The following is a 19,236-nucleotide window of genomic DNA, read 5'->3' on the forward strand; positions in this document are numbered from 1 at the left end:
GTCTCATGGACACACCGGACCTGAGAAACGCGGGGTCCGACCACGGGGGGAATGTTAGGCGACACGCAGGTGTAATGGTTACACGATGGATGCCGGCGCGCCACGCTCTCCTCGGGACTCGATCGTGAAGCCAACGCTGAAGCGGTCTCATATGGAGCAGTCCGAGCGGTGTCACGGCCGCTGCTGCTGCCATATGCCCCAGGAGCTTTTAAAATTGTTTCAGCGGGACCGCATTCTTCCCTCGGAATGAACCGAGGCAAGTCAGAATTGACTGGACGCGCTCTTCTGTCAAACGCGCCGATAAATCGATCGAGTCCAGTTCCATCCCGAGAAAAGAGATCCTCTGCGTGGGGCAGAGTTTGCTCTTTTCCCAGTTGACCCGAAGACCCAAACGGGCGAGATGCCGAAGCGTTAAATCTCTGTGTTCGCAAAGCGTCCGTCGAGAATGCGCTATTATAAGCCAATCGTCGAGGTAAGCCAATATGCGAACGCCGCTCTCTCTGAGGGGTTTTAACGCCGCCTCTACTACTTTCGTGAACACACGGGGAGAGAGGGATAGCCCGAACGGTAAAACTTTGTACTGGTATGCCCGTCCCTCGAATGCAAACCGGAGAAACGGTCTGTGACGAGGGAGAATGGACACATGAAAGTACGCGTCTTTCAGGTCTATAGCCGCAAACCAATCTTGGGGGCGAATTGAATTGAATATTTGCTTCGGTGTTATCATCCTGAAAGACCTCCTCTGCAGAGATTTGTTCAGAACGCGCAAATCCAAGATCGGTCGTAACCCCCCGCCCTTTTTGGGTACTATAAAATACGGGCTGTAGAAGCCCGATCTCATCTCGGTTGGAGGGACCGGCTCGATCGCGTCCTTCGCCAGCAGGACTTCGACCTCTGCACGCAGTACATGTGCATCGGACGCTTTCACCGTGGTGAAACGAATGCCCGAGAATTTGGGAGTGTGCCGGTTGAATTGTATTTCGTAACCGAGGCGGACAGTGCGTAAAACCCAACGAGACGGGCTGGGAAGCTGAAGCCAAGCCCCCAGGGACCGTACGAGGGGAATTAACGGCACTACCGGGGTACCCGCGGGGGGGCGGCGGAGCGGGACAGGTGGTACTGCCGGTACGTCTGCTGGGACAGCATAAGTATCTATAGTATGTGTGTGACACTGACCTGAGCCCGCTGAGGGTGACGGTCGTCTGGTCTCCTCAGCGGAGAGCACAGACTCCGAAGAGGGTGCTGGTGGTCCCGTCTCCTCAGCGGAGAGCTGGAACTCCTCAGAACACCCGCTGGCGATAGAGGAGAGGGAGGAAGAGCATGTGAATGCCCGCTCACATCTCTCTCGATCCTCTGAAGACCTGGAGAAGGAATAGGAATGCACTCTTTTTGTGGTTTTGTGGGTGCCGGCTGAGAAGCCGGCGGAACAAAAACAAAACGAAACCAAGGATTCTCCATCCGGCCCTCTACCGGTGGAGGGAGCGGTGCCGTCACCGTCTCCCGAAGAGTGATCCCATCCGATTCCAGGTCGCCCGTCTCAGGGCCGCTTCGATTTCCGTTTACCACGGGAAGCGGGTGGGGCGGGCGGGGCGGGCTGCCGACGGCTGTTCCCCCTCCGTGGCCTGGAAGATGTTCTAGTGGGGGGGGTGGAGGCAGCCGCCGCAGGGCGCCCTCGGCGAGGAGCAGACGGGCCCGCCGGCGCTGGAGGGCGAGATGCAGGTCGCTTGCGCCGGGGCATGATCTGAGCGATCGCCTCTGTCTGCTTCTGGGCGGCGGAGAACTGCTGGGCAAAAGACTCCACCGACTCACCGAAGAGGCCAGCCTGCGACACTGGAGCGTCCAAGAACTTGTTCTTCTCCGCATCCGACATGTCAGCCAGACATAGCCATAAGTGGCGTTCCTGGACCACCATCGTGGACATGGCACGACCAATCGCCTGCGCTGTCACCTTCGTAGCGCGAAGAGCCAGGTCAGTGGCAGCCCGGAGCTCCGAAAGGACAGGCGAGTCGTGTCCTCCCTCGTGCAGATCCCTCAAGGCTTTGGCTTGGTGAACCTGCAGCAACGCCATTGCGTGCAGGGCTGAGGCCGCCTCTCCACATGCCTGGTGGGCAGCGCCCGTTAAACCGGAGGACTGTCTGCAGGCACGAGAGGGGAGGGTTGGGCGGTCCTTCCAAGAGGGAGCGTGTGCCGGACACAGCTGCATCGCGACAGCACGCTCCACGGGAGGGATCCCCGTATAACCCTTAGCGGCTCCGCTGGTGAGGGAGGTGAGGGGGGAGGGCTGAAACGGCCGTAATCTCATGGAAAACGGCGACTTCCAGGTTCTAGTCAGCTCCTCGTGCACCTCGGGGAAGAAAGGCACCGGTGGAGAGGGTTGTGAAACCCGGGCAGCTCGGCGTCCCAACCCGACCAGAGGGAGGAAGGGCGTCGGGGTCCACGTCAGGGGGAGGAGGCCAACCCTCGGATGCTGCGGCGTCGGTGGACCCGGAGGGCGGCACGATGGATTCTAGAGACATCGTAGAACACGACGCTGAAGTCTCCATCGGCACATCAACCGGCTGTGGATGAGGAGGCTGAGAGCCTGAGGACGAATCCCCCGCTCGGCTCAGCACAGTGATGCGCAGGTCGTCTTTAGAGAGCTTCACAGCCGCACCGTGGCGGCGTTCAGCACTCGCATGACGAGGGTTGCGTTTTTCCCGGAGGAAAGACAACCGTCTGCGCAAATCCACAAGGGACATGTTCTCGCAGTGAGAACACTTACCCCCAGCGAACGCTGCCTCTGCGTGCTCGATGCCCAAACACGAAAGACAACGCTCGTGACCGTCCTTCGGACCCATGTATTTGCCGCACCCAAGATCGCACGGACGAAAAGCCATCCTGAAAAGGACGCTGATGTCCGGATATACGAGAGAGTGGCTGCCTTTAACAAGGCACAAAGCTCTCTCGTATCACTCTTTTAGGGAAATTCACTCAGATGCTCAGTTGATGATGCGCACAGGGAAAGGCAACGCACACACTAAACTCAAAACAACAAACAGGTGTAGAGTCGTGGAATTAAGCGAAGCGTCCGCTGTGGTACTGCTAGTCCAACCAACTTCAGCAATCGAATCCCACCAGAGTAGAGTAGCTTCTCAGTAGCAGATACTGCCGGCTTTCGAAGCGATAAAAAGCTAATTTCCTTATTTGCACCTGCTGCTTATATACGCACCTGGCGGGGCGGCGCCAGCATTATGCAAATATCTCAATGCCAAGTTCATTGGCGTTTTAGTAGTATTCGAAGCAGATTGGTCTCTCTAAGCGAGTTCCCAATTCGTCGGTCACGACGTGACGTCGTAGTGACCGACTGAAAGGGAAGGAATAATTAACTAATCTCATAAACTTTATTTACAATAGAATATAAATAACATATCAAATGTTGAAAGTAAGACATTTTGAAATGTCATGCCAAATATTGGCTCAATTTGGATTTTATGAGAGCTACACATTCCAAAAAAGTTGGGACAGGTATCAATAAGAGACCAAAAAATTTAAATGTACATTTAAATGTAAGCTTAAAGAATTAATTTGAAACTTATTAGGTCAATCGGCAAAATTATTGGGTATAAAAAAGCCTGTCAGAGGGACAGTGTCTGTCAGAAGTCAAGATGGGCAGAGAATCACCAATTCCCCCAATGCTGCAGCGAAAAATAGTTTTCTGAGTTTCTCAGAGAAAAATTGCAAAGAGTTTGAAGTTATCATCATCTACAGTGCATAATATCATCCAAAGATTCAGAGAATCTGGAACAATCTCTGTGCTTAAGGGTCAAGGGCGGAAAACCATACTGGAATGCTACTGTAATGGAAATCATAACATGGGCTCTGGAATTCTTCCAGAAAACATTGTCAGTGAACACAATCCACCGTGTCATTCGCTGTTGCCGGCTAAAACTCTATAGGTCAAACAAGAAGCCATATCTAAAATGACCCAGAAGCGCAGGCGTTTTCTCTGGGCCAAGGCTCATTTAAAATGGACTTTGGCAAAGCGGAAAACTGTTCTGTGGTCAGAAGAATCAAAATTTGAAGTTCTTTTGGAAAACTGGGACGCCATTTCATCCGGACTAAAGAAGACAAGGACATCCCAAGTTGTAATTAGCACTAATTTCAGAAACCTGCATCTCTGATGGTTTGGGGTTGCATGAGTGCGTGTGGCATGGACAGCTTACACATCTGGAAAGGCACCATCAATGATGAAAGGTTTATCCAAGTTCTAGAGCAACAAATGCTCCCATTCAGACATCGTCTCTTTCAGGGAAGACCTTGCATTTTTCAACATGATAATGCCAGACCACATACTGCATCAATTACAACGTCAAGACTGCGTAGAAGAAGGATCTGAGTACTGAAATGGCCAGCCTGCAGTCCAGATCTGTCACCCACAGAAAACATAAAGAGGAAGATGCGACAAAGAAGACCTAAGACAGTTGAGCAATTAGAAATCTGTTTTAGACAAGAATGGGACAACATTCCTATTCCTAAACATTGGTCATACTCCAGCTGTTCCATATATGTACATTTAACTTTCCGGCCTTTATATTGCTACCTGTTCCAACTTTTTTTGGAATGTGTAGCTCTCATGAAATCCAAAATAAGCCAATATTTGGCATGACATTTCAAAGTGTCTCACTTTCTAAATTTGATCTATATTCTGTTGTGAATAAAATATAAGTTTATGAGATCAGTCAATTATTCCATTCCTTTTTTACTCACAATTTCTACAATGTCCCAACTTTTTCTGATTTAGGGTTGTACCTTTATTATTGATTTATTTATTATCTTTATGATGGGCCTAGCATTTGTTTAGCGAGTTTGTATTTCTGTTTCCTATTTCATTACTTCCTGTGACAATGTTTTTGGTTAAAAACAATTATATGTCTTTGTTGCTAATATTTGTTGTTTATGGGTTTTATTGATAATCAACCATTAAATAAGATTCATTTAAAAATAAGTTTCTTTTGGAGTCTGTCTATATTCTATGTCACTTGCCTTATTCCTACTAGAGTACATGTAATAAATGACAAAGGAAACAGAACTTTATGTTTTCACTACAGTACATTATGGTTGTATAAAGTTATGTCACAGAGTGACTTATACGGGCGGAACAAAAATTATGTGGAGGTGGAGGATGGATTATAAAAGCCATCATCTGAGGAGAACATGGCAGAAGGGCAAGGACACAGACAGAGCAGCGAGGAGAGATGGAATCGGCCGGTGTCGTGAGCAATTCAGTCCCCCCGAGCAATTCGGTCTCCCCTAAGACCCCGATTGGTACCTAGCACTAATGCCTGCTCAAAAATTTGTCATTGCGATATCTCGTCTGCATACGCGGTCTAGCAAGTTAATTATGCTGTACAAAATAGAAGCATAACATTTAAAGAAATAAAAGTTAACAAAAAATTATATAATACACTAATATTCATGTTGCAGACATGTCAGTACTTTTGTGTCATCATCTGCTTTACAAAAACAATACTTTTATTTTTTTGTAAATTATTAACATACCTTACGGAATATATTTTTAATAGTAAAAGTGTAGTAATCATGGCTTATAATTATAATTTAAATGTGTGATTCAACTATGTAGTAATCATGGTTTGTATAAGTAATTAATGAGTAAATAATTGTATAAGTAGACAGTAAAAAGTGGAAATGGTACAGTATATAATATCTAAATAATAAAATGACACAAACAATGTGTAGATCTCCCACCTATAGCCTCATTTATATACTACTATATGAAACATATCATTTAAAAGACATTAATTGTAATTTTAACAACGTTCTAACTACATAAATCATAACGCGATTTTGTAGGAATTGTAATAAGGCGCTAAGAAAACTACCCATGAGAAGTTTTTTCAGCCAATGGAATCACGCGGGGTCCTAGGGGAGACCGAATTGCTCGGGGGGACCGAATTGCTCATGACACCGGCATTGGGGGTAGAGAGAGAAGTGAAGTACTGCAACCCCAGAGGATGTATGAAAGATGAAGAACGGACGTGTACGTACTCATTGGGGCGAAGCGCTGTGTTTATGTGACTTATGTGACTTTAAGCTGACGGAACCAAAATGGCGGAAATTGTTCCACCTGGACCAACTTCACTGTAACACCAGGCCGGTTCCGGCCGACTCCGGGCAAACAAATCGGGGATTATCGGGATCAGGTGTGCCAAGTGAGCGTGGCGATTAGTGATTGGACATCGTAGTGAAGAGGAAGCTCATAAATAAGGCGTTAAGGAAACCGGAGCAGGGCAGTTGTTCCGCGAGTTCACTCTGGGAGCCCGCTGGGTTTGTTATTATTATTATTGACCATTCATTGTTACAGTGCTGTTGTGATCCTGTCATGTGTATTAAAGGAACTGGAGATGTCGAACGAATGTAACAAGTGGATCTAAAAGAGAGGACGCGGAGAAGAAGGAGTTTGACATAGTCTGATGGGCACAAACCTCGGAGGATTGGGACGTCTGTTGCAGAGTCTCCAAACCCAGGCCGAAGCTGTGACACTGACCCTACCCACTGCGCAAAGTGACGTCGGAATTACGTCTTTTTCATGTAATTTTTGGACGTCCGAATCCGGTCCATAAAAGGGGTTGTTTTGTAACGCCAGGCGACTTCTTATCAAAACAGATATTTTTAAAACTTTAATTTTGTGTAGATGTCTATATATCCGGGTCGCGCACTCGCGCATCTGTGTGCACGCGCTTCAGATGTCAGTCAGCGTTGAAGATCGCTTTTGAGTCTTGTCGCTCTTAATAACTCTTTAACATTAATCAGGTACCGAACTTTATCTCTCTTAATAACCCTTTTAACATCAAGCAAGTCCTGCAATCTATTTTCTAAGTCATGCATAAAAGCGAATGAATGAGACGCATCTTTGTATTATATTAAGCATTAGGAGGACGGTAACGTTACACCTCTCAGACGTATAAATAAAGATCATTTCAGATGTCCAACGAGCATTTAGAGCATTGGATTTGCTAGACGATTTGCTTAATGTTCTTATTTCTATGAAAACCTTTAACTCATTTAGACAGGGTCACATTTGTCTGCGTCTCTGTTTATTCAACTATGGGCTGGACCAAGGGTCAAACAGAAATTGTGCAATGCGTTAATCGCCGTTAATAAAATTAGTGGCGTTAAAATTAATTTGCGTTAACGCGTTATTAACGCGTTAATTTTGGCAGCCCTAATAATAATTACACACAACACACACACAAATATATTATGCAGACTATTCGAATAATCGCATATATCAACTTTAATATTAACCTATAACTTTTACACCTTTCACACACACTGTAATTATTAAAGCTCTGTCAGGTGTCTTATTCATACTGCTTCAATGGATGATCGCTCCACTCGGGGAGATGAGAGATCTTCTGTTCAGTGCTGGGCTCAATCGGCCAACCCCAGGCTTTGAAGAAGGACGACAGATTCATGTTCACCACCTTGGAGAAGGTCTCAGCGTACAGATTCATTTTGCCTGGATTGTTATTGGGCACTTCAGTCATGTCATGATAGGCAGCAAAAACCTTCTTGAAAGCATCCCAGCCAAATTTGTCTTGAAGCTTAAAAAATATTAAGTATATAGTATTATGAAAACAGTGATAATAATTTTTTTTTTCTTTTTTTTTTCTTATTTTCAATGATTATCTTCCATAATATACAATGAGTTGTTTACAGTTTTTTTCGATTGCTAAACGTCAGTGGGCACAACTGGAGCTACATGTGCAAAACTCTAACTACAACCTGCAATACCAAAAGTCACCTGAGCACAACTCTTAACACATGACTCAAAACAGCTCAGTTCAGCCAAACACTAAACACAACCCTCACTGAGATAACACACACTGTCACTCACAACACACTGAGAGGAAAAACACTAACATCAAACACCAATACAGAAATTACTAATTTTTATCTTTACAGTTTGAACAATTTCAGTGACTTCATACAAAGTAATATTTTCTTCAAATAATGATGTATTTATTGATTGATTTATCACATGATTTATTGAAATTTTTTGACCAGAACAATTCTTTAAGGTAAATGAAATTTGCAGTTTGCTTCAATAGTCTGTAGTAGTTTATGGAATTATAGTAATGAGGAAAAAAGGTAGAAACTAAAAGTACATACTGTAATTCAAACAAATAATTGAGGAGCTAATCCTGCCTTTCTCTAGCATCAGGCCACTACCTGTCACCCTTCTCCCTCCACGAACCCGTCTTCCTTGTTCCATTTCCAAAATTTGTCTTTCTAAGCTCTACCTATCATATTTATATAAAAAGTAATATTATATATAAATGAAATATATAAATGAAATTGGAATTTATATGTTTATATGAAATTGCAATCAGCAGTGTTTGAAAGGCACAAGGCTAAAATCTATTCTGTTTTGAATGTGTGGTTCACAGTTTTGACAGCAGTGTGTTAGCATTTGAACAAAGTGCTGTAAATCCACAGTGTTGTGCAGGTTGTGGTTAAAGTCATGGGATAAGTGTGTAAAGTTTTGAAAACTGTGTTTAACCAATGAAAAACGAACTAGAGTTTGCTCCACATGAACTGCTGCTGTGCAGACTGTAGTTAGAGTTTTGCACATGTGACTCCAGTTGTGCCCACTGTCGTTTAGCAATCGAAAAAAACTGTAATAAGTTTACTAAAGCTGCCATCCATAATTTTTTTGATTACAAATAAAAAATTATTGAGCAAGTACATAAAAAGTGTTCAAAACTCTCTACAACTGGCAATGGCAAGCTTATAATAATGGTTTTCAATTTAAGCTGTCGGGTGCGATTTTGCAAGTAATGTCAATTTGAGTTGAACTGATTTAAAGAAAATAACTCCTCAAATACTTGCATTTTTATGTAACTCCAAACCGAGTTGGCAAAGGCAACAGTAATGGGTTGCAGATTTAACAAAAACAAACAATTTTGCTTTGAGCTGTCATAAAAAATATGTATTCAAAATGTAACAAAAAAAGTACATGATCAAAATATAATGAAAACTAATAATCTGTCTGTTTACCTGCATGTAAGTCTCCAGTGCTGTCCACACGGTCCATTGTTCCAAATCCCTGCCACCTTCGACATAATCTCTGATGCAATCCTGTCGACTATCTAGGGTCATGTCTGGGTGAGCAGCAGCCCTGTCAACACCAAGCACCTCCTCATGCACATACACTGACCACAGGTTGCAGGTGCACTCAGTTGTGTGTGGAGGAAACTCCCAAACTTCAAGCTGCTGGTTATGACCAAGCTCATGTATAGGTCCCCACAAATTACTTTCACTGGATTTATTTAAAAAAACCAACAGGTCTGGGGCAGAGGTGGAGTGTATCATGATGGGATATCCAGCATGCATAAAGCCTAAGGAAGAAGAAAATAGGAGTGCTGTGTTAAACATTCTGGTTTGAGAATGATATATAGGCTTTGAAATTACTTTCTTGGCCAGATCAGTTAAGGTTTGTTGTCATCTGGGACAATGTAAGTTTCCCCCATAAGACTACTCTTGTCCACAATTGGATCAATGATTATCCACAATTTTTGTGTGACAATTTGCATTATGTGTGTGTGTTGGTGTACACTGTAAAAAAAATCTGTAGAAATTACAATGTTATTGCAGCTGGGTTGCCGGTAATTTACCGTAGATTTAAAATTATGTTATTTACTGGCAAGAGTTTGTTCAAAGTTAAATACATTTTAAATATTAACAAGTCTTTATCTTTACAGAATAAAACTATACAATAACAGCCTCATGCAAGGCATTCTGGGAACCAGAAATCATCATCAACCTTTTTTTGTTTTTTGCTTCAGATTTTGTTTCCCAGAATGTTTTGCTTGATGCTGTTTTTTTAGTTTTACTCTGTAAAGACAAAGACTTGTAAATGTTAAATGTTCATTTAACTTTGAACAAAATGTTGGCAGTAAATAACATAAATTTAAATTTACGGTAAATTACCGGCAACCCAGCTGCAATTTCTACGGATTTTTTTTACAGTGTAGAGTTTTGAGAAATGGAGCCATAGAAATAAACAATAAAAAAAACGTCTTGTTTTGGCACTTTACGTCATTTACATAGTTTTAGTTTTTTTAACACCATCTGTGAACACATGCAGAATGATCAGTAAGCCATTATATAGCCTTTAATGAAGTCATATGGACTGCCATTGTAATCCACCTACATGTAAGCGGCTCACAGTAAATTATTTCCTTTTCGTATTTTGTGGAGATGTGAGAGTAAGTGGATGATGTCAACATGCTCTTTTTTGAGTAAATATTTAAAAGCAGTTCATACCAGCAGAGATCTGAACATCTGCAACAATTCGCTCCTTGCGGGGGAACTTATGAGGTATTGCTGCCAGGTCAGCTATGCCTCTCATTATTGCATCCCAACTTTCTGCCACCTCATCAGGATGATCCAGACTCTGTATCACACTTGACTCTAATGTGATGATGATGTTCTCAAACTCAAGCTCCGCCCAAGGGGCTGGCGCCTGACGGATCCCACCAACCCAGTCAGCTACACTGGTCTCTCCTGAAGGGACAAAAGCAAGTTAGCATTTCAGATTTAACTACAGTCCTTAACTTTTGATGACAAGCTTAAACATATCACACACATATGCATCTCATTATGATACATTGAATATTAATTTACTTCAGACAGATATTGATTATTGAACTAAATAGCTCCAAACTAAATCTGGCAGAATTAAAATATTTCTGTAGATGGTTGCACTGTTGTTCCATCTTCTGCAGTTAAGAGCATAGGTGTGATGTTGGCAAGCAAGCAAAGAAGCGCTACATAACTAAAACTTTTGTATCTAATTTAATTGAACATTCTTACCAGACTTGAAGTATGGAGCCTTTACTGCAGTCTGCACCACAATTTCCACCCCATCCACTTTGGTGTTGGTAGGTGCAACTAGGTAGATGAGCCCTCCCCAAAGATTACAGATTTGAACCATTTTTTGGTCTAAGGGGAATCGCTCATGGACCACAGGAGCTCGTTTCAAAACATCTGCAGTCGAAAGGTTATCAGTCTGACAACCAATCTGGACCTGTAGACAGTTATATTAAAACATGTTGCTATCACCCTATTAATCTGCAATAATTTATCTAATTACCATGTTAACAAAAATCTGCTATATACTGTATAAAATTAGTCTGGACACATCAAAATAATGTACTTGAGGGTATTATTTCGATCACCTCCCAGTTTTTCCCAATGAGCTCTGAAGGAATAATTATGTGTGTCCTCATACCAGGAGAAAGATACAAGCCTGTGCTTATCCATTCTTCAGAGCCTGAAAGAAGTAATGTGCTGTTAAATACGCCATAACAACTCTTGTGTTTAACCTGTCAATTCTCATCTACTTGTTAACTTCAACAAAAGGAATAACATTTTCCCCTTCATTTAAAAGAAAAACTTCCATACCACCAGTGTTGGCGCTGATACAAACTCTTGCATCAGACACAGTGGGCAGGTCAGGTATGTCCTTAATGATGTATGGCAGGAGGGCATCAGGGTCAGACATGGTTTTGTACAGTTCAATCCCAATTTGGAGCATCAGGTAATCTTTGGGAGTTTCAACAGGGCACGTATTACTAACCTGTGGAATGCCAATCTCCTTCACCATGTTGGTAAAAAGAGTTATTATTGAATTAAAAGAAGCACAGTCATGTGCACGCATGCGAAGGTAGCTTTCACAATCATTGCCAAGTTGTTTTAAGCAGCCCTCTTCATCAGGAGTAAATTCGTACTCTTTGGATACATGATTTCCTAAGTACCTCAGTCCATTCCGAAAATGGTATACATCCTCATTGATTTCTGGGGCTTTGTATAATCCCCCAGTCACAGTGTTGTCCAAAATACTCAGTCCCATCTTGTTAAGAATGCGATTTCCTGGGTATTCAGACATCACATTGCAGTTTTCATAGGCCCAATACCAGGCATGACCTCCGATCAGAAGGCCACCTCCTTCTGCCACAAATTCTTGGATCTTTTCACACTCGGCATCACTGTAGGAAGTGCAGACGTAGACACTGAGATCTTTTTTCAAGTCTGTGAACTGGCAGTTCAGACCGGATTTGCTGAGTATCTTTTGGGCTTCTGTGAGACTTGGTATGATGCCAATAACGCCTTTACGCCCCTCATCAAGCCAGTTAATAGCATTAATCAGGAAAGTGGTCAGAGATTCATGGCCCAGGTAGCTTTCGTGGGTTAACACAATTACCCGTCCTTGTCCATAGTAGGTGCCGGCAATGAATGTTTGTCCAGTTGGAGTGACTGCAATAGGAAATGCTAATAATCCATGCACCATCAGCTCAGATGCCACAGCCCCACCTTGGATGTCAAACTGAGGCACATCTTTCAGCAGGAATTCTAGGTCATTCTTAAAATCCTTAACAAATCTGAAAAATTACAATAAAATTATTACGAGAAATTGTTTAAAAAGTGTGTGTATGAAAGTGCATAGGTTAAAGCTACAATGTCTGCTGAACTTACGATACAGCATGCCAGCTAGATGGGATATTTGAAGGAACAGGGAATACTCCACGTTCTCCTGTGTGTTCTGTAAAGTAAATTCCTGCGACGCTGCAAACCTTGTTTCCTGGGAAGTTCAGAAAAACATTTTCCTCTGAATGAGAGTAAGACCAGTACCATGCTTGGCCAGCAATAATTAAACCACCCCCGGATTTGACAAAAGAAATCAAATCCTTTGCACAATCATCAACGCTGTAAGCATCTGTGATATATACAGCCAATCCCTCCCGATAATCTACAAGCTCTGTGCTGATAGGTGAATTGCACAAGTTGTCAGCTACTGAACCTAAATTCTTCTGAATCCCTACAATGCCACCACCCCCGGTACATGGCATGAGCCACATCAGGGCATTCTCTATCAGGCCAGGGAAACGGGTCAAGTACTCTTCGTGTCCCAACACCACCACACGTCCTTGACCGTAACGAGATGCTGCCATCAGAACTTGACCTCTTGGATTCATGGCAAGTGGAAAGGCATCACAACCGATCAGCACAAGATCACTAGGCACCGGATTGCCTTGGAGGTCAAGCTCACTCAGACCAGTCATGATGGTGCAGTAGTCATTTTCACGTGCCATGATGCTTTAAATAGTCAAAAAGCCTTTAAAAAAAAGACAGAAAAATGTAGGTTCATAATTGTTATATATGCTACAATCTGTACTCTACAATAAAGCATTTAAAATACAAAAGAATAAGTTGCAAGCCTTAAGTTTGGGTACTGCAGTATTTATGTGCTGTTGAGAATGTTGTGGCAATTTTAATGAATGAGGTTAAAATGGTTTTTTGAAAATGTTATTTCTTGCAAGAAAGGTCAACAGATAATATCTAATATGAATTTTACAGCCATTCTCAGGAATATAGTTGGGGTGAATGTGGTACAAAATAACATAGGGTTAATTGTAACGCAGCTACTTTACATATTTATACCATGCCAAGCAATCTGTGCTTTTGGTCTTTTTCTCTTACTGTCAGAAGATGTGTTAATTTTTGAAAGGTTTTGATGTGTTTTGGATAGGATATTGAACAAAGTGGATGTACGCTAACTGCAGGAAAGTCCCAGACCATTGAACGGAGACTGATGCAAGTAGAACCAGAGCTGCCGTGGACAAACCTCCTTCCGCTGATAACAAAATAATATATTTATCTTACTTTTAGCACAGAATACATCAAATACATACTCATCAATTATAAAATGAGTCAGATTAAGAGATGATGTAATTCAAAACAGACTGGCTTTAGATACAGTATGTTAACAACTGAGAAAGGTGGATTATATTGCTATGCACCAAGCTTGGTGGAAAAGTAAGATACAGGACATGGACATCTGTCTCCATGATGTTGCAGTGTTACTCTTTTCATAACGAAAGCAAATCAAAACTGTCTGTCTGTACACTGCTGGTACACTGAGAAAGACATTAGATAAGATTATAACAGAAAACCAGGTACTGTAGATTGTCTAGCTTGAGACATGATATAAAAATTAGGCACATACAGTATGGGGCCCTAGGTGAAACAGCAGAACTCACAGCTTGCAAGTTTTGTACAAATCTCCACTTATTTGCCTGGCCTCTTTCAACAATGTTTCAAAACTGGCCTAATGCCACCAATGGCTTACTGTTTGAGAGGATATTGGGCTTATAACAACAAGTTTACAACATTTAATGAGGCCAACACCATATCTATGTTTGGCAAATTTGTGTGAATCTTTTATAATATATAACACTGGATGAATGTCTTCAGGGGTCACATTTGCCATTTGATGGCTAATCTTTATTTGGTCATTTATCCTTACAACCAGAGTTGGTAAAAGTACACACATCCTCAACTTTAAGTTTAAAACTACTCTGTTCAAGTAGCCTACTTACTACACTGTTTTACTCAAGTCAAAGTAAAGAAGAATTTATAATAACAGTGGAATGACAATATCAACTTCAGTTGGCATGGCAAATTACATGGTAGGTGTGTAAAGCAGCTCGTACGGCTGTCTACCATTAGTGAAACATCACAATCCTCATTTAAAAGAGAAAGTCTAGGCATTTTAAGAAAATAATCACTATTAAACATAAAATTTAAAGATTCAAAAGAGAGCATAATGAATGTACTGTATGTGTGTACAGTGGTTAATGAGTCACCAGAATTACCACTTTCATTTTCTGAGGGAATCCCCTCCCTCTGCTCTCCTCTCTCTCAGACAGACACTGTGTTGTCCTTTCTTGACTCTGAAATTCAGCATCTCCTATTCTTTTCAGGTCGCATTGAGTCTTGACTTAGTACTGAATACCATAACCATACACCAAACAGAATAGGTTTTCCCAAACTTAAATTTTCTTACCGTAGTTTAATGCCACTGAGTTCTTTCGAAAACTAGCTACAAAAGTAGCCGGATGATCAATTGTGTCTGTTCTCAGGTTGTCAAGGGATCCCACTTCTGACACCAAATTGTCCTGGCAAATTAATGAGGCAAGAATGGTCTTTTAAGAATATTTTTTCTTGCAAGGTCAACAGTCATACAGGTATGCTGCAGAGTGTTATAAAGATCCTAGGTCCCTGTTTCCTTTTATATGCATCCCTGAGCTCTAGCTACCAATCATACTTTAGTATCTTAGTTATTACCTTTAAAGGAATTCAATACTCTGATATCTAGCATCATAAGGAAACTCTTAAGCTCCACCAATAGAATAAGTAATGTCACAAGGTTAATGATTCCTTTTTTCAGAGACTCCTCCTTTCTGAGAGAAAGAATTTATAAATGCACTGTTAAAAGTCAAGCATAAGCATCAGACACAAAATAAACAACAAGAATAGCCAAATAACCCTTACAAATTAAACTATTATCATGCCCTGTTTACACCTAGTATTAGATGCAGATTGGTCAAACATTTCAATTCACATCTGAGGTTTTAATTGGTCTCTTTTGTCCATGGCCTGTGTCTCAATCTGCTCGCTAGAGGTTGTGAATCAGCAGGTTTGGGCACTGGTAGGGACCCTAGCTCACTTCACACTGGGACACTGTTTACTTATTTTTCTATGATGTGGCTGCTAGAGTGCATTGTGATAATAGACCTTTCTCACAGTAACCGGAAATACGTAATCGTCGTGTAAGCGGAGTTCCTGTTAAGCGTCAACACACTAGAAAAACAAAAACCCGGGCAAGTTTAAAATGGATCAAAGAGTCTACACAACTTCGTTAACGGATTTGCCAAATATTACATTTGCTGGTGTGACACGACTAATGGAGGAAAAATTTTTCCATGAAGAATTTGTCCATAAATTTCTAGGTAAGTAGAGAGCGAGTCTAACTGTTACTGAACTGTTAACTAAAACGACACATCAGTGTTTCCCACAGGATTTTGAGATACTGTGGCGGCGATGACGTCACACGCTGACTAGCATGACGTCATTCCGTCGTGTTTTACTCTTTGATCCGTCACATTATATTGCATTTTAAAACAATTAGGATGCTATTTTTACATAGTTTATGTTCTGTTGTCTATAAAATAGTGACTAAACAGGACCCAGTAACGACCCACGACTCAGAGCTGATTGGATTAAACAAAGAGTTACTTTCTTAAACTGCTGCTAAAAACACGACCTTATCTGAAAAAATCATCATACGTTTACATTGAGGCTGTACTGGTGTTGCTCTTCTCATCAGTGTTGTTGTGTTATGAGCGCTTTTTTATTAGAAATACGAGTGGTATTTTATTGTATAGCACAGACAATTTGTTGCTAATTCAGAAATATGAGAGAATACACAGTTGCTGTTACTACAGAACACGTGCATGGGCATGCCGCATAATAGGTAGGGAGACAGCTCGGACACAGACTCACATCAGAACGGGTATATGTGGGAAACACTATGCTAACCTTTTGTTAAGTCACTCTCATGATGAACTTAATCAGCCACCGACTTCTCCGTCCGTGACTGTTGACGTTTACGCGAAAAAGAGAAAGTACACGGAGGAACACGGAGTTAAATACTTTTCACTGTTATGTGAGAGAGGCGTGCAGGCTCAGCAAAGAGAGCGGAGGGGGCCGGGGCGCGCGCTGTTGCGCTGCACACAACGAGAGAGGGAGGATGGAGGCGCGCTGAGCGCTCGCTGCAATGAATTAAGCCGTTTTAAATAGTAAAATTAAAATGTAAATGGGAATCATGAAAAATCTATTTGTGGCGGCCAGTGTTGATTCTGTGGCGGCCCGCCACAGATAAATGAATATATGGGAAACACTGCACATTATAAGTCTCGCCGGATAGCCTGAATCCACTTCTGTCTGACTTCACCATCAACAGGAAATTGATGGAACAGATACGGCTTTTTACATTGCCTTGACTGCGGAGGAAGTAGATTTCCGCGACGATTGCGTATTTCCGATCATAAATACGGAAGTTGTGAGAAAGGTCTATTCACAGCTGTTATTCATCAACAACCAGCAAAACCAACATCTCTCAGTAAAAAACACTTTCATTATTCTCTTTCATATCCGTGCAAAAATTAGGAGGAATATTACATTTAAATATTAAGTAGATTGTGGTCCCTAGCGATTTGTCTTTATAAAAGTTTATTGAGTTGGCTCGCACGATAATTGGTTGGAAAGCTTCAGAAAAGGTCACGTGATTTCTGTTAAGGGGACATAGGGACCATCAATGGTCACTGTTTTTTTCGTTGCATTGTGGGAATTTTTAGGGAACGAACGTTCCAGTGCACTGGAAGGATTTTGCGTTTGAGACAGCACTTAAAATGGCAGACTCCCTAATCATCCAAACTACTGAACAAGAGAGCTGATTGAAACAGCCCATGTTTCTGTCCTAATTACCTTGAGGGGATGGTCTATGCTGCCCTACAAAGCCAAAGCACAGTATACGCAATTGGTCAAAATTGAGTCAAGAAATGGGCTCTGTTGTGTTAGATCTGTTGTGTCTTGTGACAAAGTCTCCTGGTTTAATTTTGTCCCATTTCAGAGAAACGTGTGTCCCAAAACTGCAGTAACATGTTTGACTGGCTGGTGTAAAAAACTTTAAGGGCATTTTTCTCAGTTTCAGTGTTTGCGTAGTTACTGCACTTTACAACGTTTTTTTTTTAACAATTAACAATTTTAAACAGCAACACAATAAATAGTAACAATACATTAAGCTATTTTTTACGTATGCTATTTTTGGCTTTTGTTCGTACATAGACTTTTAGTAAAGATCCAATGCACAGTTTTATAATTCAGGCCCCTGGTGTGGACATCACGCTTTTTGTAGTTTGCACCATAAAACTTTATTCTGTGTAACTAGAACCTGTTGTACACAAACATGAACAATAACACTGCTTCATGATATTTTTAGTTATTATATTTATTGGTTCTTCCTAACCCCAAAACAGCTGGAAGAAATAAAAAAAGACAAACCACAGCTCGGGTCTTAGGAGGTTAATATTTAAAGTATGTAAATGTATTTTTTTCTTTGCAAAGGAACTGTTATGTGACATCATCACACTCTCTAAACCACAATTATTTTTATAGGAACTGATACAAAAATGAGTACAGAAGTTATTCAGTGCACTACGCAACATGTGCCTGACTGGTTGACTGTAAATAGTTTCCAGGAATTTATCCCTGCATTTCAAGGTTGATCTCACAGAAATGGCTCTTTTTAACTGTCCACTATGCAGCAGACAAACATTTTCTCTTATCGAACAGATTCAACATATTGGCTTTTATCACCAAAATAGAAAAAAATTAAAATGAAGAGCATTGTGAAGCATTGTGAAGAAGAACATAAGTACACCTGCATCAGCATGGGTTTATACTCCGGGTACCCTGGTTTCCTCCCACATGCCAAAAACATGAAAGTTAGGTTAAATTGGAGATGCCAAATTGCCCCTCCCCAAATGAATAAACTTGTATGGATTAAACTCAGGGGTTTAAGGGGGGCACAGTGTGCACAGATCACAGAAATTTGTGCATACACCGACATCAAACGAAATATTATAGAACTTTCAGTCTTTTCAATGGCACATATACATTTCTAACAAACATCCCTGCTTTCATGCAAAAACCTAAAAAAAAAGTGTTGATTAACTTTCATATCAAATACTATTTAATCGGAATAATGACATATTGGTATCATATTTACATCTGAAACGGCATGTTTTGTTTATTTATGTTTTGTTTGGTGACTTGTTTAATTGTGTCATTAATGCATTTTGCACAATAACTGCATTGTCCTATAAAATTTATGTAATTTTAAATCCATTAAGTATACAAATAACAAAAATTACAGAAGCTATAGCCACGTGATTAAGTTTAATTTTCAATAATGATTAAAAAAAACTGTAGATAATATTATTAGAGGAACGCATTATTGCATCAATTTTTACCTCATATGTGAGCATGTGTGATCCCGCGCCACCGTGAACTTTGGCGTTGTACCAAGAAGATGAATCTAGAAATCTGCTAATATAATATCGAGATCGTCACATTTTAAACCATACATTTTCTACACAGATGAGGTTAACTGCACATTACCGTACTAAGGTTCGGAAATGCTGTGAGCATTTCTTACACGTTTTAATTCCTCAGATAGCAAAATAAAGCTCCAACAGCAAAGAGTTCGTGAGCGCGCTCAGACACTGATGACGTCTGTGGCTGCACTGTCTGCAGAGCCTGCCGCCA

At 41.4% G+C, this 19,236-nt stretch overlaps 1 protein-coding gene across 1 annotated transcript; it reads right to left on the reverse strand.

The window, feature by feature from the left end:
- Positions 1 to 6,678: 6,678 nt before the first annotated feature.
- Positions 6,679 to 15,086, reverse strand: LOC135771327 (TRPM8 channel-associated factor homolog). Its single transcript, XM_065281526.2, has 8 exons — positions 14,912 to 15,086; positions 12,541 to 13,180; positions 11,470 to 12,446; positions 11,244 to 11,338; positions 10,879 to 11,092; positions 10,330 to 10,569; positions 9,061 to 9,401; positions 6,679 to 7,604 (listed from the first exon to the last, which is right to left on the reverse strand). Exons 2-8 carry the CDS (start codon positions 13,155 to 13,157, stop codon positions 7,362 to 7,364), a joined length of 2,727 nt encoding a protein of 908 aa, XP_065137598.1. The 5' UTR covers positions 13,158 to 13,180; positions 14,912 to 15,086; the 3' UTR covers positions 6,679 to 7,361.
- Positions 15,087 to 19,236: the final 4,150 nt, after the last annotated feature.

Source organism: Paramisgurnus dabryanus, chromosome 8, assembly GCF_030506205.2.
Source record: "Paramisgurnus dabryanus chromosome 8, PD_genome_1.1, whole genome shotgun sequence".
Lineage (NCBI taxonomy): Eukaryota > Metazoa > Chordata > Actinopteri > Cypriniformes > Cobitidae > Paramisgurnus > Paramisgurnus dabryanus.